The 25,571-nt window shown below is 38.7% G+C and overlaps 1 protein-coding gene across 4 annotated transcripts in view; it reads right to left on the reverse strand.

The window, feature by feature from the left end:
- The window catches only part of hdac9 (histone deacetylase 9), a 511,618-nt gene that overhangs the window by 115,355 nt on the left and 370,692 nt on the right, over positions 1 to 25,571 (reverse strand). For all 4 annotated transcript variants that reach the window (XM_062957772.1, XM_062957771.1, XM_062957774.1 and 1 more), the window contains 3 exons: positions 20,948 to 21,055; positions 6,069 to 6,124; positions 5,683 to 5,770 (listed from right to left, as the gene is read on the reverse strand). In XM_062957772.1, coding sequence (XP_062813842.1) covers positions 5,683 to 5,770; positions 6,069 to 6,124; positions 20,948 to 21,055 — 252 coding nt within the window. The remainder of the gene's footprint in view (positions 1 to 5,682; positions 5,771 to 6,068; positions 6,125 to 20,947; positions 21,056 to 25,571) is intronic.

Genomic DNA, 25,571 nt, shown 5'->3' on the forward strand with positions numbered 1-25,571 from the left:
GGCTAGATACATACCGTAGAGTTGCACTGGAGAAGTGTGGGTAAGTGAAACCATGGATAAAGGGAGTGTACTGTACTGACAAATTGGGAAAATCACATAGCAACGATCACATTAGAGCTATTTTTTCAATGTTTTGTGCAGGTTTATTAAATCATACTTAGGTTTAACTTCTAAGAGTAAGTCTGAATTAGAGTAAATCAATTGATTCAGAAGGTTTACTCTAGTTGAAACTAATATGAGTGTTTAGGTTTTGATGCTCTAGTTACTCGTTTTGGAAAGGGAAGTTAGGATTCCAATGTAATCTATTTTAAAACAAAATCATTTTATTTCTCTTTTGGACATAGCTGCTATATTAGATACCATAAGGCCACACACCACGTAAAGAAGGGAGCGAGTGACCTCAAGTTCTTGGATCAGTCTCTTGATGTCATTAAATGCATTTCTCTCCAGTGGGAATATGAGTCTTCCAAAATAATGAAATGTGAGCACACTAGCTATCTACTTTTCACCCAAACTAAGATACAGTTTCAGTTATTTTGGGCTGGAGTTACACTGTAATCCCATGGGATATTTTATGAATTCATAACATTATTAGACTATTATTGATATGTTCAAATTAATGCTGAAATGGGATTATGTTATTTCATTATGGAAAATGGCTCCTGGGAAAGTAAAACCGCAAAATGTATTTGGGGGAATTTTTAAATTCATGGTGAGCTCATTAGTATTTTCACTGAAACCTGTTCCCATGGAGAGGTAATGGCTGATTGTACAGGTAATCATTGTAATATATCACTGTGTGTCATTCAAAGATTTCCAAGTATAATGAAGTCAAATGTAGTCTGGATGTAGTTATTATTATGAGTTTCTGTGTCACCAACTCTTTAAAATGTCACTTCTTGCAACTTTGGAACAACTTCTAAGCTATGCAAGTTTTCCAAGAAGGGCAGAAAATCAATTGATAGATTGAAAATGCATGCTTGATGCAAAGAGACTAAACCCTGGATCCAAACCATTAATTTTAAAGTGCTTTAAATCTCACTTGACAACTTCCCCTTTCTTCAGATAACACACAATAGTACCAGCTTTCATCTCATGTTTTTCCTAGTTTAAATGTAGCCATATTCCCCTTTATCCCAAAAGAAGATACCCTGCTAATTGCCTACTTCTATATTGGCTTGTGGCACCCTATGGCTTTCCTAATCCCTACTATGGATCAAAAATATAAATTGATCAAAATAAATGTCAGATGAATAATATACTCCAACTATGCTAGGAATATTGCATACATTTTGGTCATCGCCTCTATAAAAAAACACTGCAGAACTATGCAGAAAAAGGGATTGTTATTTATACTCATCACATTTATTTTATGCAGTAGGAGAAGTCATAGGGAGGAGGGAGCAAGTTTGTTTTCTGTTGCCCTGGAGACTAGGACGCGGAGCAATGGCTTTAAACTACACGAAAGGAATTTCCACCTTAACATTAGGAAGAACTCCTCAATGTGAGAGCTGTTTGGCAGTGGAACTCTCTCCCCCGGACTTTGGTGGAGGCTCCTTCTTTGGAGGTTTTTAAGCAGAGGCTGGATGGCCATCTGTCAGGGGTGCTTTGAATGCTTCTTGGCAGGTGGTTGGACTGGATGACCCATGAGGTCTCTTCCAACTCTATTATTCTATGATTCTATGATTCAGTACAACCCGCATATCCACAGTGTTTACATTCTTGAATTTATCATGGAAATAGAAAATGATGGATAACAGCAAACTCTATTAAAATAAATGATATAGTCTCTCTGGAGAGGTATCCACTCCAGCAGTTTGCTAGGTCCTCTAGCAAATTCTATGGTATTCTATGGACTCTATGGTAACTTTCTACAGAAGTATACCATATAATAGGAGCCCCGGTGGTGAAGTGTGTTAAAGCGCTGAGCTGCTGAACTTGCAGACCAAAAGGTCCCAGGTTCAAATCCCGGGAGCGGCTTGAGCGCCCGCTGTTAGCCCCAGCTCCTGCCAACCTAGCAGTTCGAAAACATGCAAATGTGAGTAGATCAATAGGTACCGCTCCGCTGGGAAGGTAACAGCACTCCATGCAGTCATGCCGGCCACATGACCTTGGAAGTGTCTACGGACAACGTCGGCTCTTCGGCTTAGAAATGGAGATGAGCGCCAACCCCCAGAGTCAGACATGACTGGACTTAACATCAGGAGAAACCTTTACCTATACCATATAATAGCACAGATGGCCTAGAAATTCCTAGAGAGGGCATATTCTGTCAGATGCAGAAAGGTGAAACTGCAAGTACCAGTCCCACAGTTATGGGCATCTCACAGTATTAAAAATAATTTTAAAATATTCATTCATTAAAATATGTATATCCTCTCCTTATAATCTAATCATTTCATGGTAGCATATAATAGACTATACGTTAACAAAGATGGGTTACAGTAATTCCCCAATGAAAAAGGATTCCAACTTTTGGGTCTTTTTTGGTTCAGAAAGAGCAGATATATAGCTAATAGCTATGTGGTGGAATGAGAAATCTGACCCCGCCCAATGATACTCTATATACTTGAACCTAGTGTTCACCTTTTTTGGCTACATTAACTCACCAAAATTAGGGTAAGCATTAGATTTGCATCATATAGTGATCTTAGTGCTGAGCCAAAGTAAAAGGGGAAGCTGCTTCAGGAGCTACACCTGGAGCTCCTATTTGAGGGGAAATATCTCTAATTTAATTACCCTTGGTCAGTGCTATGTAGTCCTGGGATTTGTAGTTGGTGAGGCATCAGCATTCTTTAGCAGAGAAGGCTCAAGACCTTGTAAAACTATTGCCCCCGTGATTGCATAGCAGTGAACCAAGGAAATTAAAGTGGACTCATTCTATAGCATAGATGCATCCCAAGCTTTTCTTTTCCACTTCTGGAAGTTTTGGTCTTCTAAATTACAAAGAGTGCACTTTTTGTCACTGTGCATTACATTCAGCAGCAAATATTGTTTTTAGTTTCAGAGGTCTGATAAGTGCGCATTAGATTTGATGGTACATTAGAACCGAGTAAATATGGTATGTTCTTTCAATCTTCAAAGTTCCAGAATCAGAGGAATTGAGATGAGAATTCTTTACACCTAGAATTCTTATATTTGCTGTTTCCTCATTCCCTTTGTCACTGTGCCTACCACTTTTCTTTGGATGCTTAAGCTATATCTCCAAATGTTCAAATGAAGTTATAAATTACTGTAAGGATAGAAACTTGGGGACTGAAAGGAAAAATCATTTGGGGAAACAAATTCTTAATAGGAGCAGAGGCAATATATTATATATGATATATTAAATGTAATATTACTAATAATATTACCATACAATGATATAGTACAATATAGTAATTTAATGCTTATATTGTGCTATGCTAATAATACATTCTATGTACATTTGATTTGTAAGTCGCTCTGAGTCCCCTTCAGGGTGAGAAGAGCAGGATATAAATGTCGTAAATAAATAAATAAAATAAATAATATTTTCACTTCCCTGCCCCCACACCTCTGAGAAGCAAACAAATATGCAAATGCCATGACTGAGGTGATAAAATTTATGGACAAAGTATACCATCTCTTGCACTACTGAAGCCTGGTGTTATCTTTTGAAGGTGATTAGTGAGAAAGTCAAGGCATGCAAAAGGAAGAGAATCTTCTATGATCCATTTACATCATTGGTTCTCAACCTGCCTAATGCCACTACCCTTTAATACAGTTCCTCATGTTGTGGTGACCCCCAACCATAAAATTATTTCCGTTGCTTCTTCATAATTGTAATTTTGTTACTGTTGTGAATGGTAATGTAAATATCTGATATGCAGGATGTATTTTCATTGTCACAAATCATCATTAAAGCATAGTGATTAATCACAAAAACAATATGTAATTATATATGTTGGAGTTACACTTAAGAAATGTACCTATTCTGGCTTACACACAAATTCAAGTTAAGAACCAATTTACAGAACCTATCTTGTTTGTAACTTAGGGATTGCCTGTAGTGTATATGCTTAAGAGGAGAGATGAATGTGCAAAGACTTGAACCGGGATGTGGATGAGAAGGTCTCTTCTTTAAAGGGAGGCTGCTCTGCTGGTCTCTTTTGGGGGTGCATCACTGGGATTCTTATAGGACTCAGAAAATAAAAAGGGATGTTGTCTTTATGTGCCTTCAAACTGGCCCTCACTTATGTCAACCTTACCATCGGATTTTCTTGGCAATTTTTTTCAGAGGTTTACCATTCACTGCCTTCCTCTTAGGATGAGAAAATGTGACTTGCCCAAGGTCATGTAGCAGGTTTCCATGGTTGAGCAGGGATTCAAACCCTGCTATTCCAGGGTCCTATTGCAACATTTAAAGTACTACACCATGTTGCCTCTCTCTCTAAAAAAACAAACCAGTATAGCCTAAACACACTGCTTTCCCTCCTGTTACTTATTTCATACACTGAAATTCTCACTTGGGGCAAAAAAAAAACACCATGGTGCAGTGTAGTTATTGTTTTAATTGTACTATATCATGGTGAAAGGTATTTCTTTCAAAATGTTTCTACAGGATTGCTCTCAGGAATAAACAATTAGTTTTCTTTCCTTGCATCATCTTCAATGACTGCGACTCATACTATACTTAGGAAGTAAAGTGCTAAATGTTAAGGCCATGACTTCATAGTAAGATTTAATTATAAGTGCTGATATGAATAAGATTTAAACTATTTAGTCCATGGTTTAAAAATATTAAACGTATTTTGTCTTTAAATCTTTTATCACCTGCAAAAATTAATTAAATGCAGATGTAACAGGCTAGGTTTGGATGCCAGGGTTCATTTCCTGCCTATGCTTTTTTTTTCAGTCAGCTTATTACACCTCCTCCCAAATGTAGGCAAAACAAAAAAATGGGGCTCATAAATCAACCTTTAGCTTTTCCTTAGGACTGTGCATGATGTTAATCCTGAAGCAAGGGACTTAAGCTCAATTCATTATGTTCACTAGGAAAATAGATAGACAACATGCCAAAGGACAACTGCATTTGAACCAACCATTTATCTGAAACTCATTTCCAATAAAAGATAAATCTCCTCTGAACAGTTGTCTTTTTATTGTTACTGAATTAACTTGCTTGCATGAAATGCTATGCTAGGATACATTTTTAAAACCTGGAGGAAAAGGTTTTGTCGATCTGTTTTGAGAAAAGAAAAAAAAAACCTTGTTACACAACTAACCAAGTTATTGTCAGTTTAAGACGGAAAGCCAAACTGGTTAGTAAACCAAAGCCACATAATTTAACTATTTCAAATTTATATTCTGTAGGGAAAAGTAAACCTGGGTACTTGTTGGGTCATTTTAACAGTGGAAGTATCAATTCATTTAAGAACCATAAAATTCACCCTGATCTGCCCCTTCTTCTCATTAAAATTGCAGTTAACACCATTAAAGTGAAACATACATGTTTATGGTTTCAGTCCTGCCATCCTGGATTTAATGAGTTCCCAAATTCAGAGGAAAAACACATACCTTTATTACATTTAAGTATTAAAGGCAGGAAAGCCTAACATATAAAAAAGCAAACTTTATTTCTTCTTCCCTCTCTCCCTGTGCCCACCCCCACCTTTTATCTAGATGGACTAAAATGATGAGGCTTGCCAAGAATATACATACCAGATCTACAATCAATATCTTGCCTATATTTAGCTTGTCTCTCAAGTATTTGGCAGTAATTGCAACCGAATTAAAATAGCAGAACCCCCTGTGGAATAGAGAAGAACAGAAAATTTTACAAAGCACGTCGGTCAGGAAAACAGTTATAAATAATGTTAGGGCATTTGTGGATGAATATGTGATGTGTCTTTGCGCATGTGCATGTTTTTTTAAAAAAAATTACAAAAAGCTATATGATGTCTGAGACCATAAATCTACTTCTGGGAGTACCTCAAAAGCCTTTGCAGTCATCTGCTAACAATTAGAGCTCCTCAGAGACATGCACAATGCAGGTGATTGCCAGTAACCCTAGTGCTCCAAGATGGGCAATATTCCTTGGTACTTACATGGCTGTTGATTCTTCAGCATGATGGCCTGGGGGCCTTACAACAGCAAAACCGTTCTGTAAGAACAAGATAGGTTTTCAATTACTAGGTTTTAATAGAAGAAAGGGAGGGGATGGTGGGAGAGAACGCTCTTTTATTTCTGTAGAGCAAAAGGCAGCAACCAAACAGATTTGGCATCTTTTAATCCCTACCAAGCAATTTTTAATGGCCTTGTTCATATTGTTACTAAGCACCAACAACACCTACATAAGATTCACATTGTAGCAAAGTGCGGAAAGAGACTGCAACAGAGATGGAACATAGGCTTTACAGAGATTGTTGTAGTTTAGTTCCCATTCTCTCTGTCCATAAGCCATGTTAGCTAGGGAAGTCCAGCAACATTTGAAGGGCCACTGGTCATCACAAAGGTGAGCAATGATAGTAGCCAAATCCAACACCCAGCAATTCACCATATCTGGAATGGCACAAGTTGTCCACCTTGGTGGTTGGGTCTAAGGATTCTACCACATGAGGCAGGCAAACTGGTATTGAAGTTGGACCATCCCCTTTGGTAATGGTCCCTATCACATGATATCATCCAGCCAGCAGCCAATCTTCTTCCTCCCTATGATTAACCTGTCGCTCACTTTTGACAGGCAGAACCCATCAATATCTTTCAATCTCACAACATTCCCATCACATACCTTGGTACAATGGATCCATCCCATTTCTGAGTCCCTTCGGGTGAGAAGGGCAGGATAGAAATGATGGAAATAAATATAAATAAATATGCCATTTCTCACCCCTTCCAGCTCAGATTTTTAATTATTTTATATTTTACAGTTATATTTGCCTACTTTCTTTTACTTCTCTGGCTAACATTGTTCTTTAAAAAAAATAGTCAGGATTACAAGGGTATGCAGAAGACTAATCACAGCATGACAGATAGTTGCATTGATGCAATTCTTCAAAATAAGAGGTGTATAATATTGAATATGTTTATCCCGTTATGTATCTGCTATCTATAATAGCATGGCTGTCATGAAACAGCAGCTTCGTGCAATGAAGTCCTTAGATTTAAGCTGCATTCCTTTACATCAGTGGTTCTCAACCTGTGGGTCCCCAGATGTTTTGGCCTTTATCTCCCAGAAATCCTAACAGCTGGTAAACTGGCTGTGATTTCTGGGAGTTATAAACCAAAACATCTGGGAACCCACAGGTTGAGAACCACTGCTTTACATTCACTGAGATGTAGATGTGAGTCAGCATGCATAGGTCTGCATAGTTGACTTGGGGCTTCTTTCTGTATATATGCTGTTGTGCTTTAAAGATGGGTAAAAAAAAATCTACAATTCAATATATAAGCCTAGAAACAGAGGGACTGTACTGATTTTGAGCTACATCCATGTATAAACAGTAGGTTAAAAAGCATACTAAGTCAGAGAAATAATGCACAGTACGATAAGTGAATGAACAATCCAGAATGTGCACATGGAAAAAAGGGGGAAGAAAGCATAGGACTACCTTAAATATAAAACTGAATGAAACAGAATTGCTCAAGAAATAAACAAGTTAAAATACTTTAAGGACCTTTATTGACATTCAGATGCTTGGAAAACATTTGATTTTCCTTTCTGCGTGAAGATGGTAAACCTTCACATTGGAAAAGGTCATTGGGGAGATTAGAAAAAAAGGATGATGGAAATTCCATTAGACTATAAATCTAGCTTAGAAGTCTGCCAAAGCTTGAAACTTTATTGGACTTCCTAAGTCAGTTTATAACACACATTCTGGACATTTTATAGAAGGTTTTCATACAGAGCAGCTGTCAAAAAGTTGTGATTTTCTAGGAATACCTCAAGCTACTGATTCACTGCAATGCACCACTTACAGCAGAACTTCATTCCCCTCCCAGCACACCATGAAGCAAAAGGAAAGGCATATAAATCTTTGCTAAATGATTGTTGCCCAGAAAGGGCAGGGCAGGTAGTAGCCATGAAAACCCCATTTACAGATAAGAAATTTACTATTAACCATTCTAACTGTTTAGCTCCAAACAAAATGAGAATTATTTTGTAGTTACATGAGGCAGTGACTTACATTACAGCTAGTTTTCTGTGCATCTCTTGCACAGTTGTAGTTGCAGGGATTCTTTCATCGTCACCAGGACCATATTGGTATCAGATATATTAAAAATTTAATGAAACAGAACTTCCTTCATTTTCCATCCTCATTCATTCTAGGGCTGGTCATGTGTTATTGGTAACTCCCATTGAATTGACTTTTACTCATGGCGGACCCATGAATAGTGTCATCTGCACATCTACAAATTGTTGATGTTCCTTCTTTCAAATTTATGATTCTTTCCTTTGAGTTTAGTCATGTTCATTTATGTATGATTATGTTCAGCATACAAGTTAAACAAATAGACTGATAAAATGCTGCCTTGCCTGACCCACTTGCCAGTTGGAAATTGATCCATTTATCTGCATTCTATCATTACGGTATTTCTCATCCCAAGTATGGGTTATGCGTCAGGACAATCAAACATTGTAGCAACACATTTTTTAAAAGTGATCCTTAGTTTGTCGTGATCCACACAATCAAAGACTTTGGTAGAATTAGAAAGTACAGGCTGAGTTTCATCTGAAATTCTTCGGTGCACTCAGTTTCCTTCTACTGTAGTGCTGGTATTGAGAAATGGAGGAAGAATTGTTGTTGCACAGTTTTATAAAATAGTTGGGAACAAGGAGGAGAAAGAGAGAGAAAAGCACATTATACATGTGCCAAGTAGGGCAAACATGGAAGTGAGGCTGTGAAGAAGACTGTAAGAATTTGTATCCGCAAAGTGCCAGGATCACACAATTACACTGAATTGTGAAAGAGATTGTTCCAATAACATAATGGGTTTTTTTTTGCTTAAACAAAGTGATCATGATGTGATAAAATCCACAATGTATACTTTGCTTCAATTTCTGTTTTACTTTTTCCTGTTTTCAGTCTTGGTCATCATGAGTATTTAGAGTGCTATAAGATAAATGAGGCATTATCTCTTTTCAGAAAGCAAAAATATTTTTGCACGCTCTTCTTCTCTGGCTACTTGTTAAAAAAGATGTTAACTCTGGTTTTCTCAAGATCAATAGAATTTGACGCATGATCGCCAGAGTATGTCCTCATTCAAGGCTGAATTAAGGTAACTAAAGTCCTGAAATAGCACCAAAATAATCTGCAGATATGTGACTCAGTTTGTAAGTGTGTATTTATTTGTTAAGTGTGGTTGGGTATTTTCAAGTAACCTGTCAACTTGTGATGACCCCATGAATTTCATAGGGTTTACTTAGTCAAGAAAATGTCAGAAGTAGTTTTGCTAGTTCCTCCTCTAAAATACAGCCTACAGCACATGGGCATTCTCTCATCCAAGTAGTAACCAAAACCAACCCTGCTTGGGTTCCAAGACTATACGGTGGGATCTGTGCCTTTACGGCATTTAGATAGACTAGCCTGGGGATAATATCACAGAAAGTAATTATCAGTTTTTAAAAATCTAGAATGTACACAGCAATATCAGAATCTCCATGTATAAGTCTACCTTCAGCCTTTCAACTTCAGTGACACTTTTCCTATGGAGTTTTACTCAGTTACACAAGTAACTTTGGGATTCAGGACGTAAATGGAGAAGATGATGAAGAAGAAAATTACACCTTTCTTCATGACTGGTCATTCTAGAATTTGAGGGACTTGCACCAACTGCAGTAATTGAAGCATTGATCCAGATCTTTTCTCAGTGCAAATTTACTTTGGAGGTACCCACAGATAATGACTAATTAGTTCTGAACTTTTTTAGGCCAGACTTTATAATTCGGTATCCCTTCACTTCTCAGAGAAGTCTGACACTTTCTGTGGCTACCAGCTCTGTACAAAATTGTCCCGTATTAGGAGGCGAGAATGTGAATTCATTTATTTGGGCAATACTGAATACCAGACAGTGATCTCAGAACAGTGGATGAAGGTCAGACAGAAAAGCAAAAATATACTCTAGAGATAGACAGTCTAACACCAAGCAAAATGTTGAAAATGTAGCCAACACATATAAATTCAAAGCATTTTTACACAGACGCTTGTTTATACTAGGATACAGACACCATTATACGTAGACAGAAGGTTAAACTGACTGACAGAAATGCACATTAGAGGAAAGATTCATGTCTTTGTCATTACAAGCCTGATTTTTGTGTGTTTTAAACTTCAAGATATGATTGAGTAGGTGTGCACCCAGTATGGTCTTAAAGTCTTAAAATGCTTTAAAAAGAAATGACAAATCAGCAGTATATCAAAGTCTTCGCCCAGGGAGGAGAGAGGAACTGTTATTTAATCTCACCCCACTGGTCAATTGAAAAGAACAATGAGAGCTTAGTTTCCTAATTCGTAAAGGATCACTCAGTGTGAGACAAGTTGTTTATTTTCCAGAGGATGGACCCTATATACTATCTTGCTTCCCCCCCCCCCCCCCGGTATTTGGATAAAAAATGTTCAGATATTGAATGTAGACAATGATAGTTCAGATCTTTAATTGCTTTGGCCAGCTAATTGATACTTTATACTTCTTGCCCCCGGAAATGAATTTGTATTTGTATGCCAGGGCCTCAGTGGCACAGTGGGTTAAACTGCTAAGCTGCAGAACTTACTGACCAAAAGGTCAGCAGTTCGAATCCGCAAGACGGGGTGAGCTCTCATTCTTAGCCCCAGCTTCTGCCAACTTAGCAGTTCAAAAACACGCAAATGTGAGTAGATGAATAGGTACCGCTTTGGTGGGAAGGTAACAGCGCTCCATGCATTCATGCTGGCCACGTGACTCAGGAGGCGTCTACAGACAATGCCAGCTTTTCAGCTTAGAAATAAAGATGAGCACCACCCCAGAGTCGGACTCGACTAGATTTAATGTCAAGGGGAAACCTTTACCTTTTATGCCAGGGCTTTTATGGAAATGGGAAAGCAATGTTTCAAGTCACAGGAAGTCATATTGAATAGGATATCAGGCCACGATTAACATGGTTAAGCAGGGAACTGAGCAGTGATTAATTTCCTATCTACAGGGCTGGTTCTACCATGAAGACTTTTTCTCATGTAGCACATTATGGAAGGTCGTTTCCTAGGTCTGGAGGAAAAGACTGTGTGCTAAGCTTTTGTACGAGATACTTTCCACATGTTAAAGGAGTTTGTAGGACACACTGTCTAGATCTAACCCATTTATAAGGCTAACACATGCATGGGTCTACAGTAGAACAAGATGGACTCTACCAATTCAGATTGTGGATTATACTGATATAATCCACAAGTAATGATTACTGATACAGAAACAATGATTTTTTTAAAAAAATTAAAATGTGTTGCAACAGCAACAAAAAATACAAAACACAACGATTAATTGTATAGTTATTGTTATCACTTGCAACTCTATAATCAGCTAATGTTCAGCTCCAATATTGTCAAACATATCACAGATGTTGGAAGAATGCTGTCTATGACAGAAGTTTTATGGATTTACAAGCAGAATGAGTCACAGAAATGTTGCCACCTCAATCCCCAAACTTATAAATAAGATTCAGTGATCTGGAAAATATGTGGTTTGCTGTCTCTTTATTTCATCAGAATGTCTATTAGACTAGGGTAGATTGGCTCTGCAATTCAAAATATGCTTTCATTTTAATTACTTTTTGGAATAAACATTTGCACAGATGCATCAAAACACAAAGTAGTAAGAACACACCAAAGCTAAAAGCATTGAAAGTACTTTTTTATCTCTATTTATTGCAGTTTTTAGAATGTACTGTGGTTTGCCCCAGTTCATTGAATTCAATGGTACCTAATTCTGAGAAAATATGCTCAGAATTGGAATTCCAAAGGGTTATCACATTACATAAGACTTAGGATGTTTGGTGATATCATCACCCATCAAAGGTAAGTACTGGGAATGAAGATTCTTAGCCTTCACCTTGGGAAAATGGCAAGCTCATACAGAAAGGATAGAACCTGTCTTAATCAATTAGGTGGAAGTAGGAAATAAATGAAGGTGTTGACCAGTACAGGCTGAACATCCTTTACCTGAAATCCTTGGTATCAGAAATGTTTTGAATTGCAGGTGTTTTCAGATTTTAGAATACTTGTATTTATTATTATTATTTGAAACACAACAAGATGAGTCCACAGCAGACACTCTGCTGGCTGTTGTACTGGATCACATACCGGACACTTCCCAAGTGTCTAGGGCTGTGTGATGTATCGGCAAATAATGCGTGCAGATCCCAGTAAGGTGGCCTTCTGCAGCTGGCAGATGGTAATTTTGTCAGCGCCGATTGTGTTCAAGTGCAGGCCAAGGTCTTTAGGCACTGCACCCAGTGTGCCTATCACCACTGGGACCACCTTGACTGGCTTGTGCCACAGTCTTTGTAATTCGATCTTTAAATCCTCATATCGTGCCAGCTTTTCTAGTTGTTTCTCTTCAATCCTGCTGTCACCTAGGATTGCAACATCGACAATCCATACTTTGTTTTTTAACACAATCGTGAGGTCAGGAGTATTGTGCTCCAACACTCTGTCTGAATTCAGAAGTCCCAGAGTAGCTTGACATGTTCATTCTCTGTAACTTTTTCTGGCTTGTGATCCCACCAGTTCTTTGTCGCAGGCAGATGGTATTTGTGGCACAAGTTCCAATGAATCATCTGAACAATGGTGTTATGCTTCTGCTTGTAGTCTGTCTGTGCGATCTTCTTGCAGCAGCTGAGGATGTGATCTAATGTTTCATCTGCTTCCTTGTAGAGTCTACATTTGGGCTCTGTCGTCGACTTTTCAATTTTGGCTTTGATGGCATTGGTTCTAATGGCTTGTTCTTGGGCTGCCAGAATCAGGCCCTCCGTCTCCTTTTTCAAAGTTTCATTTGTGAGCCATAGCCATGTTGTTCTTTGTCAATTTGGCTCTCAATTTTTCCCAGGAACTGTCCATGGAGAGCCTTCTTTCACCAGTTTTCTCTTCTGCTCTGGATTGTGTTTTTACGGTATTCACTCTTTGTCTTTTGCACTTTAAGCAGTTTACTACTGTTGACTTCCCTCAATGTTGGTTCTTGACTGCCTTTCACATAATCTGCCAGAGCATGTTTCTCTTCTTCTACCCTTTGTTTCACTTGCAGAAGCCCCCTGCCTCCTGATTTTCTGGGCAGGTAAAGTCTTGTCAACATCACTACGCGGGTGTAATGAGTAGTGGATTGTCATCAGTTTTCTTGTTTTTCTGTCCAGATCATCCAGCTCTGCTTGTGTCCAGTTCACAATTCCAGCAGTGTATCTAATGACGGGTATGGTCCAGGTGTTGATAGCCTTGATTGTATTTCCACCATTTAATTTGCTTTTCAAAACCTTTCTGACTCTTTGGATATATTCTTCTTATTTATTTATTTATTTATTTATTTATTTATTTATTTATACATACACCACTTTATCTCTCCCACAGAAGACTCAAAGTGGTTCGACATTAAAAACATCAGCATCCAATTTGAAATATACAAATATATAAACATTAAAACAGGATTGAACGTCATTAGGATTAAAACATTTCAGATTATATTCATAAAAACATATCAAACCACAGCAGCCCCTGACATGATCCTAAAAACCTTCTTCTTTAAAAGCCTGCCTGAATAAAAAGATTTTAGTCTGCTCCTGGAAGGACAGCAGGAAGGGTGCCATTCTGGTTCCAGAGTCATGGGGCAACCACCAAGAAGGCCCACTCTCTCGTTCCCACCAACTGAGCTTGAGATGCTGCTGCTGCTCTCCCAGCAGTTTCATGTATATGTGAAAAAGCATGAGGGACAAAATGGAATTTTGAGGAATCCCACTGGTCAACAGCCAGGGTTTGAACTGGAGTTCCCCAGCACTACCTACTGGGTATGGCCCTCCAGGAAAGATTGGAGCCACTGTAAAAAAAAAGGGCCTCCTAGTCCCATCCCAGTGTGATGTCCCAGAAGGATACCATTGTCAATGGTATTGAAAGCTGCTGAGAGATCCAGGAGAACCAACAGAGATACACTCCCCTTTTTAGCTCTCTTCATAGGTTATCCACCAAGGCGACCAAGGCTGTCTCTATTCCATAGCCAGGCCTGAAACCAGACTGGAATGGATCTAGATAATCCAGTTCATCCAGAAATCCCTGGAGTTGGGAGCCTACCACATGCTCCAAAATCTTGCTCAAAGAGGGAAGGTTGGGCATTGGCCAATAGTTGTTCAATAAAGAGGGGTTCAGGGATAGCTTTTTAAAGATAGGTCTCACAGCTACCTCCTTTAGGCACATTCCAAGGAGGCATTGACCACCACATTCACCCATTCTGCCAGTCCCCCTCTGTCCTGTTTGATCAGCTAGGAAGGGCAAGGATCTAGAATGCACGTGATAGTGCTCACCCTCCAAGGATCCTGTCTACACCCCCAGGCTGCACAAATTGAAAAGTATCCATCAACACTGGACAAGCAGTGTTGGAGTGTTTGGAGAAGGAATTGTAATCTAAATATGAAATTCATGTAGGTTTCATATACATTTTATACACATAGCCCTAATAATGTTGTGCATGAAACAAAGTTGGCATAAATTGAACCGCCAGAAGCCTCAACTAGACATGTGGACAGTTTGGGAATATTTCAAATGTTGAAATTTCAGATAAAAAATACTCAACCTGTACTACAGTATATAGTTAAGTATATGGACTAGGTAACTGTTTCAGATTCACAGTCACTATTTAGTCATGATTGTGTATAATTAAATAGTTATTCCCAAGTTTTCAGTGTGACAACAATTTATATTGAAATGCATGGCAAATTAGAGAAGCACTTCCTCGATCCTTCTTATTCCAGAAGCTTTTATGACGAATTTTTTTTTATACCCTAGCTCTGTGTACTTGACTTTTAGGGTGAAGGCTTCAGGTAACATCAAATATATAATCTTATGTGAAATAACAATTTTATGTTTTAATCATATTATTCTGAAAGAGCAAAGAACGGCAAGCCAACAGCGATGACTTGATATAGATATAGACTCTGATCAGTGCTGACATATCAAAAGAAAACATCCCAGGAAAGCCTAAAGTTTAAAGTTTCCAAGGATATTCATTTCAAACTATTTTAATTCACTTATTTGATCCCTGTCAGCCAAGAGGAAAGTTTCATATAATCCATGTGAAGAGGGGTTTGAAGCAGCCTGGAGGGTTTTGATTCTGAGGGTCTGGATGGTCAAGATAATATCAACAATTATTTGGGGAGGGCTTCTTTTTCTCCATAACTCTTACATACATAGGTGTGCTTCTACCCTCAGGTAGTGACACTTTATCATGGCATTCTGAAATTTAGAGGGAAAACTTTTTTTCCATACACTTCAAATCTGAGATTTTCTGAAACACAAGAGCTCATGGGGTGGTGAAGCTACTCCAAGTTTTAATTTGTACCTTTGAGAAGGAGGTGTCCAAGGTCCTGAACCCATTCTGTCAATTTTCTCTAGTTTGCTTAAGCTGTCATAAGAGTTTGTGGCTGCTTAAGCCATACAGATGATTATGCCTTGGATATATGAGATAATATGTAATTTAGTCGACCAGTATTAAGTACTTTCAAAGAAATTACAAAAGTAAGTGCCATGGAGTTCCTTGAACAAAGGATAGCTGGAGACTCCTAGGCACAGTTATAGCTATGGATGTTCTATGAGACTTTGTCCAGAAGACATCTCTCTCTCTCCTTGCATACCTTGGAATGGAGAAATTTGGGAGGCGGGCTTCCTCAATTGGAAAATATAATGGCTGCTGCTTCTCCACCTCAAGTATGAAAGACAGATCTCAGCCACACCTACTTGGGCCAGTCAATGGATGGGGAAGCAAGATTGTTCACAAGCCAAAGAAGGTGAAGGAGCTGATATCAGACCACTCGTGTTGTTATACTGGGACAGATTTATGTTCCATTAGAAGTTGTTGTGGATCCTGGTTGTAATGCTGTAATATTGCAGCTCTCAGGTTTAGCACCAGCCCACTCCAATCACCATTTGGCCAGGGGGGTGTTCAGTCACCATCCAACTGCCCCCACCCACCAAAGCTGAAGGGCCAGCCTTCACTCTTCCAGAGGATGAGTGACTGCATCATCCTCAAATACTGAAGAATAACCAAATGTTGCCCAGGGGCAACTCATGGCGGATCAGTAGTCATGTGTAGAACTGCACCTGGAAGGTATTTAACTATCCTTGTACATCCAGAAAAGTAAAAGCCACCTTAAAAGAAGGAGCGGAAGATGGAAGGAAAAACAGCAGTATAAATATGCCAGTGGAGATTTATGTTTTGCCAGCAATCCTACTGAACCCTGGCCAAAGTGTGCATTAAAAAGAACACTAAAATCAGCCAGAAGATGAGATCTGGATATCTCCTTTAGGTTCCTCTTTTACAGGAAAAACTGTCAAGGAAAATTAATAGATGTCATATCATTTTCAATCAAGTGAAAACAGTATGGAAAGTAAGCAGCGGCAATTACACATCTCGTCCCTCATCATGTGCTAAACTTGCATCATGTGCGTAACTTGTTTAAAACCAAAGGTTTTGTGCCAAGGCTCTGCTCACTCCAGCTACCTAACAATAGCAAGGGGAAATCAGTCTTCAAGGATAATTTATCCTACTTTTATATTTAGTGATAATATATTTAAGTTTCACAGATAGGGGTGACTTTTTAAAACCAAAAGAAGTATAATTTAGTATCTGTTTTAAAAAAATGAGATTCAAGTAGGCTGTATTGTTTTACAGTTTCGCAGCTGGTACTTTGTCTCAGGGCCAGGAACAATAAAAGGAGCAAATGGTTCATGAGGGATTCCAAATGGAATGAAGAGATGTTTATTATAGCTACAGGTTCAGTGTTTCAACCCACTTTGTCTGCTTTTGGGGTAGTTATTTTTGGTCAGTTATGTTCAGAGTTTCAGTCTTCTGAGATTTACATAAGATAGGAGGAATAGACTCATGAGACACATTCTCTGTGTGTGTGTGTTTGAATTCAAGACAATTCTAGGTTGTTAGGCTGAATCTGGCATATTAAGATATTGGAGTACAATGGTAGAAATAGCCCAGAATAGCCTGTAGTCATATATTTTCCCCAAAATGCAAATTTTGTTTACACCTTTCCCAGTGAGTAAATGGTATTGCATGTATTTTTCATCTGTGCACATCGTAATCATTTACATTTAATGAATAGTGGTATAGTTGTATGTGGATTACATTTCTCTGAAATATACCACAAGTATTGTAAAGATGCGTATTTCCCATGCAAACTGTGCTTTGCCTCATAGTGAATCCTGGATTGTACAAAATGGATAACTTAATCAAATCCAGCAAAAGTCTTTTCCATTCCTAATGCTAATGTACTAGAAACTAATTTCTACCGCAGCCCTCCAAACAGACGGCCTATGCAGGAAATATCCACAGTCATAAGGAAATGTTCACTTCCTTTCATAAAAGGCATTTGCCACTCATTGACTGACACTCAACTGGCCAAAGTTGACAGAGGATGGAAAGAAATTCCTAAAAAGTGATGAAATGAAATGCTGGCATTAGAAAGCTTTGAAGGCTTTTAGCATTATATACTCTAGTTTTCCGACATAAAAGATCAGGGAAATGTTATGTTTTGGCATTTGTAGGCTGAAACGAAAGTATTGATCTATCATGAATAATAGATAATATTGAATTCCTTATTTGGAGAATTCAGGGATGAGAAGTCTATTTATGTTGTTGTGATTCAACCGTGCAACCCTATTTTTACTCAGATATAGGATTATGCAAAATTTTCATTTTGCTTCCCTTTTGTAAGACTTTGCAAAATTCTCAATTTTCTTCTTTTTTGGGTGGCAAAAGTTAACATTTTAACATGCCAAAAGTATGCATTAATGTAGTATAAAATGTGTCATTCTGTGGATACCATTTGTCAACCATACTTTCTTGTTCTGAAGAGAAATGGTGATTGATAGTTTTGAAATCTCATAATATTTTAACTTCACTCTGTATTTAAATTATCTTGTATTTCAATTTGCATTATTAAACCTATGGGTTTGACCTAGAGTAGTTCCAAACAAACATTCCCTTTACAAGCTTCTATATCAGTGCTTCTCAGATTGCTATTGTGGGCTTGGAATTTTTTTCCAGTGTATTAGGAAGTCAATGGCTTCCTTCCTTCCTTCCTTCCTTCCTTCCTTCCTTCCTTCCTTCCTTCCTTCCTTCCTTCCTTCCTTCCTTCCTTCCTTCCTTCCTTCCCTGGAATTGCAATATGGTCCAGAGGCCAATGGCTCAGGGACCAGCATCAATCCATCCCTTTGAATAGCACTGTTCTGTATAATCTTTTAAAAATAAATTGTAAACAAATATGGATCATGATCAGATCTATCCATATTGCATTTGTTTCTTTATTCCAGCTACTTCAGTGGCCCTTGGAAAAACAGACTGATTGACAACTTTGTTTTTAAAGTTTTTCATTACACAGAGATAAACAGTGGAGAGTAAATCCACAATGCGGAAAGATGCCATAAATCCAGGGAGATAAGCAATAAGGGTCTTTCAGCAAATCCTGGTTGTGTCAACTGCATATAAAGCATGTCCGATTATCCTTATCTAGTCTGGCTTTTAAATTTTGTTTTTATCAGGAAAGTATATACTGATTAAAGATAAGAACATGTAGTAAGTTCATCTTCCTAACTCCAGTACTTTTTAAAACAGAAAACATTGAAAATGCCAGACATTAAAATTCCTTCATTATGAGTGTGGTCATTGATTCATACAGAATGGTTTCCTAAGAATTAGTACAAAAAGCAGCAGTCAAATTATTTATTAGAATTGGCAATTTTGAGTATATCTTATTTAATTTAAAACAGAGTATGCTGCCAGATAAAAATTAAAGTGACTATTTGACTGTTACCTTTTCATATGATATGGGATATAAATATCAAAAATCATCTGCATTGCTGTGAACACACACATTATTATTATTGCTATTTTATCTTAGAATATGTATATCTTCACTTTTATTACAACATCAGAATTTACAGATAACAGGCATTTCAAAGTTTAAAATGATACAGTGAGATCCCCTGGGCTGAACTTCAATTCCCTGAAACCACAAATATAACAGAATGACATTAAATTAGTTTAGTTCTAGTTTGAATATAATATAGAGTTGAGCTGGAGGAGGCAGAGATTCCTGGAGAGATATCCTCTCTAAGAATTTCTAGGTCCTTCAACAAATCTCTGTGGAAACGTCTGAAGGAATCACCATAGAATCACCTAGAGGACATAGCAAATTCCAAGAGAGAACATTTTCCCTCCTGACATGGATACATAAACAGTGGATGTGGATTCCACAGTTATAACAGGGGGGAAAGAACTCAAATGCATCTCCTTTGGAGAGGGAAAAATGGATTGGGCACCAAATGTTTTATTGAAAAGCAATGCAATTGAACCTCCACATCCAGGTTCTATATCTGATTCAGCCATCTACAGCTTGAAAATATTCCCTACAAAGCAAACCTTGATTCTATAAGGGACATCATTTTACTACATCATTGTACATTATGAGACTTGAGCATCCATAGATTTTGATATCCATGGAGGTTCATGAAATCAAACTTCATCAGATATTGAATGTCACTGAATGAAGACAATGTCTTCACCAACTTGGTCTCCAAGGAAGGATACTCCACAAACACTGTTCCCTGTAAGAGAATGCTTTCTCCCATATTCTGATAGTGCATTGCTATCACAATGAAAGACAGAGGAGAACCTACATCAGTACCACATAACCATCAATTTGACTTCTAATTAGATCTTTTTCCTTTGAAGGTTAAACAGTTGACTACAAGGCATTATGTGATAGCATTGTAATTAAAGAAATATCTAGGGATGTTCACTTTGTGAATTATCCCTGCTGAGTTTTGGACACCAAGTTAACATGAATGATTTGCCCATAAATGTATCTGATTGATAGAATCATAATTAAAAAATGAATGGTAAAGATGTGATTTCATTCCAGTTTAGATTACAACAGTATGACCCATATCAAATCCAGACCATGTACTTAGCTGTGGATCGCTATATACAAGCTATCACTTATTTAAACCAAATGTTTACAAACACTTTTACTAATGATATGTTCTTTCTAAGAAAGTTAATTAGAGCATCAGAGCATTCGAGCAGAGTACATGGTGCACATTTAAAATAAGCTTGTCAAAGTATCAAATAAAATGTCAACAAATTGTTTTAAAATTGTTTGGGTTGGGGATGATTTGGATTTTGTACTTCAGATTTTTGGATTGTATAGAAAGAAAGTTCAAAACTGGAGAAGGGGAGGAAGTGCTCAAAGTTTGAGGCTGTTTGATGGAAAGGCATACTCTGCACCGTTACCCTTCAAATCAACACGGTTATTATTTTTCTTCAAATCCCACAAGTCTGTTATTTACTTTTCTTCGCTTTGGGTGGCATTTTTGACCCTTTGCACACAACTCAATAAGATACACACTTGTTCCAAAATGGAAATGTAGAGTAGCATGCCCAATTTCTATACATCTTCTGAGTCATTTCAGCTTGGACAATGGTTGTGCAATCCAGTCTTGTGGTACAATTGTAATAATACTGTAGTATCCTGGCAGCCAAACTGTCTCTGGCGAATTGGAAGGCCCTGGAGTAATAAAACAATCTCCTGACTGACTGACCAAGCAAAGCTATTTGGATTACCACACCTTCGTGACCCACCATCTTCCTTGTTCCCTTTCCTCCGCTCCCCTCCTTCTTCAGCCTCAGAACGACAACATCACTTTCGGCCTTTCCCCTGGTTTTCCCACACACAATGCAACCCAGACCTCACCTTCAGCTCTCCTGAGGCCACTTTGGAAGCCAGTTCGATGACACAGCCAACAGCCATGCGTGCAGCACCGGACGAATGCAGCTCATTCCAAATGGTGTCACTGTCCACCTGAGAAAACAGTTAGCAGAGGGGCAGGGGGGTGGGTAAGCAGAGAAAGAAAGGAAGAAAGAGAAAAAGAGTATATAAGAGAAAACAAATCAGTGAGGGAGGGCTGGCACGGTGACAGCTAATGTACAATAACATTAGTCTTCCGTCTTGGCCAGCTGAACAGGCCTTCTGGACATGCCTTTGCTTATACTTTTTTCTTTGCACCAACTTCTCCAATGGAAACACATTCCTGTCATGCCTCACTGCCATTCCCTGTTTAGATTTCCCATTACAAACAGTATTACATAGGCCAGAGCTGGCCTAGTTATGTGCCCCTTAGACGCCTGGCTATAGTAAGAGGTGCTGTGCTCGCTTCGTGAGTGTATGTGTGTATTTCATTCACCATAGTCTTGCTTCTTGGTTTTGCAAAGGCCAGAACAAAAACTTCTGTAAAATTTGTAAGCTTACACAAATGCTATACTAAAAGGAACTCAGCTGTGGGAAACCTTTTATTTGTTTATTTTTTTAAATATGTAATTGGTTGAAAATATTTTTATACCTTTCAGATATTTTAAAATAAAAACTCTAGGTCTTAGTCCTAAGATGTGAAGTATCCCATTATAGCCATATATAATACAGATCAGAAAAAGTTGAACTACTTAGTACTTAGCACTTGAGTGCAGGCACAGAAAGCAAAGCATGGGATGTCTGAGAGACCTGGTTGCCTCGGGGGATACCACTTTGAACAATACTAGAACAGTGCTGTTCAAAGTGGTAGCCCTTGCTTGGATCCACCACTTAGTAAATTATTGCAGGTTCATTCTTACCTGCATCCAATTGGTTAGTGTCAACTAAAGTAGGCTGATTGACTCAACTGATGAATAGTGACTAGATTAATTACAACATTCACACTGGCCTCCAACTGACAAGAGTTCTTCTCTCACCCTGGATTTTCCACTGATATATAAACCTTAGTTTCTCCATACCTCACAACCTCTGAGGATGCCTGCCATACATGTGGGTGAAACGTCAGGAGAGAATATTCTGGAACATGGCCATATAGCCCGGAAAACATACAACAACCCAGTGAATAAACACATAGGTAAATCCCACAGATACAATGGATCTACTCTAGTTCAAACTAACAGCAGGACTCAGACTGGTGTCTTACAAGTAATGTCATTGGCTGGCATTCTGTGTTGCAGTTACGGATTCATAACCTAGCATTATACATATGTACATATACATACATATATAACTGCTCTATATTCATTAACATTACATAGTTGTCCTCCCAGACTTGCTTTACCTGAGAGGAACCACATTAGATCTCTGTTGCGGCTGATCAGGATACAAAGAGGAGTATGTTTCTAATCCTTTCCCACCAGTGAGCAAGGCTGTGACAATCAGAAGGAATCAGAATTCCTTGTCTTAGCATCATTTGTTGGTGGAAGGGGGTGGAGACAGTCCCTTTCTTGTGCCACAGTCAATAGCTGAATGGACCTACTCCACCCCAAGGGGTTGCTGTCTGGTAAAGTAAGATTGTGGTCCTACCCAGAAGATGTTACTTAATTAAGCATAGGCAATGAATGTAGAATTACAGATTGTAATATTCCATCCAAGCTCGGGAGATGTAGAACATGAAAATGTATCCTGTATATCTATCCTCAATTTCCTCTTCTTCTGTTCCTCTTCAAGATGTTATTTGGTCATTCAGAAATTATAACAGACTTAGTGGTATTTAGAGCATCAGAAAAGTGAGGAAAAGGTTTCTAAAGCAGCATTTTCAGCAACTGTAAACCCTTGAAAGTAGCAGGTACTGGCAGACATTGTTTGCTGGGATCTCTTAGAAATCTTTTGAAGTTTGATCAATATTGCATGTGTTACATCACTCGCATTTGTGTTTGAGTACGCAACATTACGCAGACACATATACAATGTACAACCTCTAAAAACATGAACACCAGCATGTACAACCTCTAAAAACATGAACACCAGCAAGTTCCTTTAAACCAGGAATTTTGAAATACAACAACACTAAAAGTTGAAGCATCGCCCTTGTTCTTATTTCAGCAACACTTCAAACAGGCAGAATCATTCCTGACAATGTTACAAGCCAGAATATACAGCCCCACTCTGAAGTCTAAAGATTTTTAAGGCACATATGGATTTACTTCATTTTGAGTTTCCTGAATGAATATAGAAGCTGCAAGCGTTTCCAAATAAGTCCAGCACTGCTTAGTCACTGGCATGGAAAGCACAGCTTGGTGTTAGTAAAGCCACAGATGATAGAAATTAAACTACCTGTCCCTGAAGTATATGCAGGATTACTTCAAAAGATTGGATGGATTAAATAAAAATTAATTTGCATTGATCCCATGTGAAGGCTACTGCAGTTTTACCTACAGCATACAGACATTACGCACAGACACATAGACTGAAGTAATAGTACAATATAGTACGTGTCCTCTACTATTTCTTTGCAACATTCCTGTATTATGGAAACATGAGAAAAAAATGCCCTACCCGACTTACTGGGCAGGGATATTGTGGCGGTAGGCATCCTACTTCTTGCCATTGCACCTGGGGGGCTTTTTCCTTCCAAGAGCCCCCTGCGTAAAGCACGTTTCCTGCAACACGGTTGGCCAGCCAATCACTGATGGATCCCACTCCGTTTCCTGATAGACTTGGGCCGACTGCCGTAGTGATATGCCAGCAGCTTATTTAAAGTTGTGCTAGGCTGCTCCCTAGCCAGTGCACTTTTTGCTTGTTTGGACTGTTGGACTGCACACTTTGAGGACTGTTTGGACTTTTGGGGGTTTGTTGGTTGCATTGGGGTCAGGGTTGGTGTCAGGGGGAGAGGGCACCCCCACCCACCCATTTTTGTGGCATTTGGCATGGGCCCGAATCTGGCTTGCTTAATTTCCTCCTATTGGAGTGGGAGAGTGTTTGGTGGCTTACCGGGGTGTGGCGGTAATGACATCCTGATATTGTGCCAGTCGGTAAACAGCTGCACTCCCTTTGCTTTCTCACAGTTAGGAAGTTCTTCCTGATGTTCAAGTGAAATCTCCTTTCCTGTAGTTTGAAACCATTGTTTCGCATCCTAGTCTCCAGGGAAGCAGAAAATAAGCTTGCTCCCTCCTCCCTATTACTTCCCTTCACGTATTTGTACATGGCTATCATGTCTCCTCTCAGCCTTCTCTTCTGCAGGCTAAACATGCCTAGTTCTTTAAGCCGCTCAACATAGGGTTTGTTCTCCAGACCCTTGATAATTTTAGTTGCCATCCTCTGGACACATTCCAGCTTGTCAACATCTCCCTTCAATTGCGGTGCCCAGAATTGGACACAGTATTCCAGGTGTGGTCTGACCAAGGCAGAATAGAGGGGTAGCATGACTTCCCTGGATCTAGACACTATACTCCTATTAATGCAGGCCAAAATCCCATTGGCTTTTTAAGCAGCCGCATCACATTGTTGGTTCATGTTTAACTTGTTGTCCACAAGGACTCCAAGATCTTTTTCACACGTACTGTCGTCGAGCCAGGCATCCCCCATTCATTAAATCTATACATACAATGCAATATCAGATGCGCGGGCATTGGCCATGCTAAAAATGTAAGAATTGAAACTTTTACCTGGCATTTTTCTATAAGTTACATAAATGTCATAACTCTCTGTGATGTAGTTATAATTCACAGAGCAACCAAACACTACTAGTAGGCAAATCCAAACAGGTTGCCATGCCTCTCAACCAATCAGAACTGAGGGAAGGGGGAGAAGAGGTGGAGCTGTGGCCATTGCTCTTTAAATTCCTGAGCGTCATGCCTCAGCCTCCATTTGCATTGGGTTCAGTTTAGCTTTGCAGTCAGGCAGGGTAGTATTATAGGCATTAGGCATTACTGGTTAGTTGGCACCATTTCACCCCGTCATGCACCTGATCAGGGTGTATCAGGATGACATAGCCTTTATATGGGATCTATAGGCAACAACCATGTGATGTGACATTGATGGTTCTTCATCAGCCAGCCTGTCACATAAATAGGCCTATTGCCTATTGTCGTCCCATGCAATTACTTAATGAAATAGTAACTAATAATTTGTTACTCTCATTATAGAAATGAAGTGGACACTTACGATATTTTAGAAACACTTTAAAAATTACTTGCCGGTGCCCGCAAATTTTGTAATGAGTATCAAAACATTTTTTTCATCAATCATGCAGGCTTCTAATGGTTACACATGCACACTTGCACAGAGACACACACTTGAACATATAATGAGATGGATGGGTGCAGCTAAAACATTGCCAATCTTTATAGTATGATTCTAACCTATCATTTAAAAATTAGTAGGAAACCAGAGATTTGTCATGTTGCACATGGATTTATGCTCTCTTTCCTGAATCCATGTATCTTGGTGGTTAAAAAAGCTTTAAAAAGCTAACATTCTGCCATTAGTTTCCAGAATAAATATCTTTGCTTTCATCCTTTCCCTTTCCGGCCCTGCTCTCAACTCTCCATCTTTTACTGGCAAGGTC

This window comes from Anolis carolinensis, chromosome 6 (genome assembly GCF_035594765.1).
Source record: "Anolis carolinensis isolate JA03-04 chromosome 6, rAnoCar3.1.pri, whole genome shotgun sequence".
Lineage (NCBI taxonomy): Eukaryota > Metazoa > Chordata > Lepidosauria > Squamata > Dactyloidae > Anolis > Anolis carolinensis.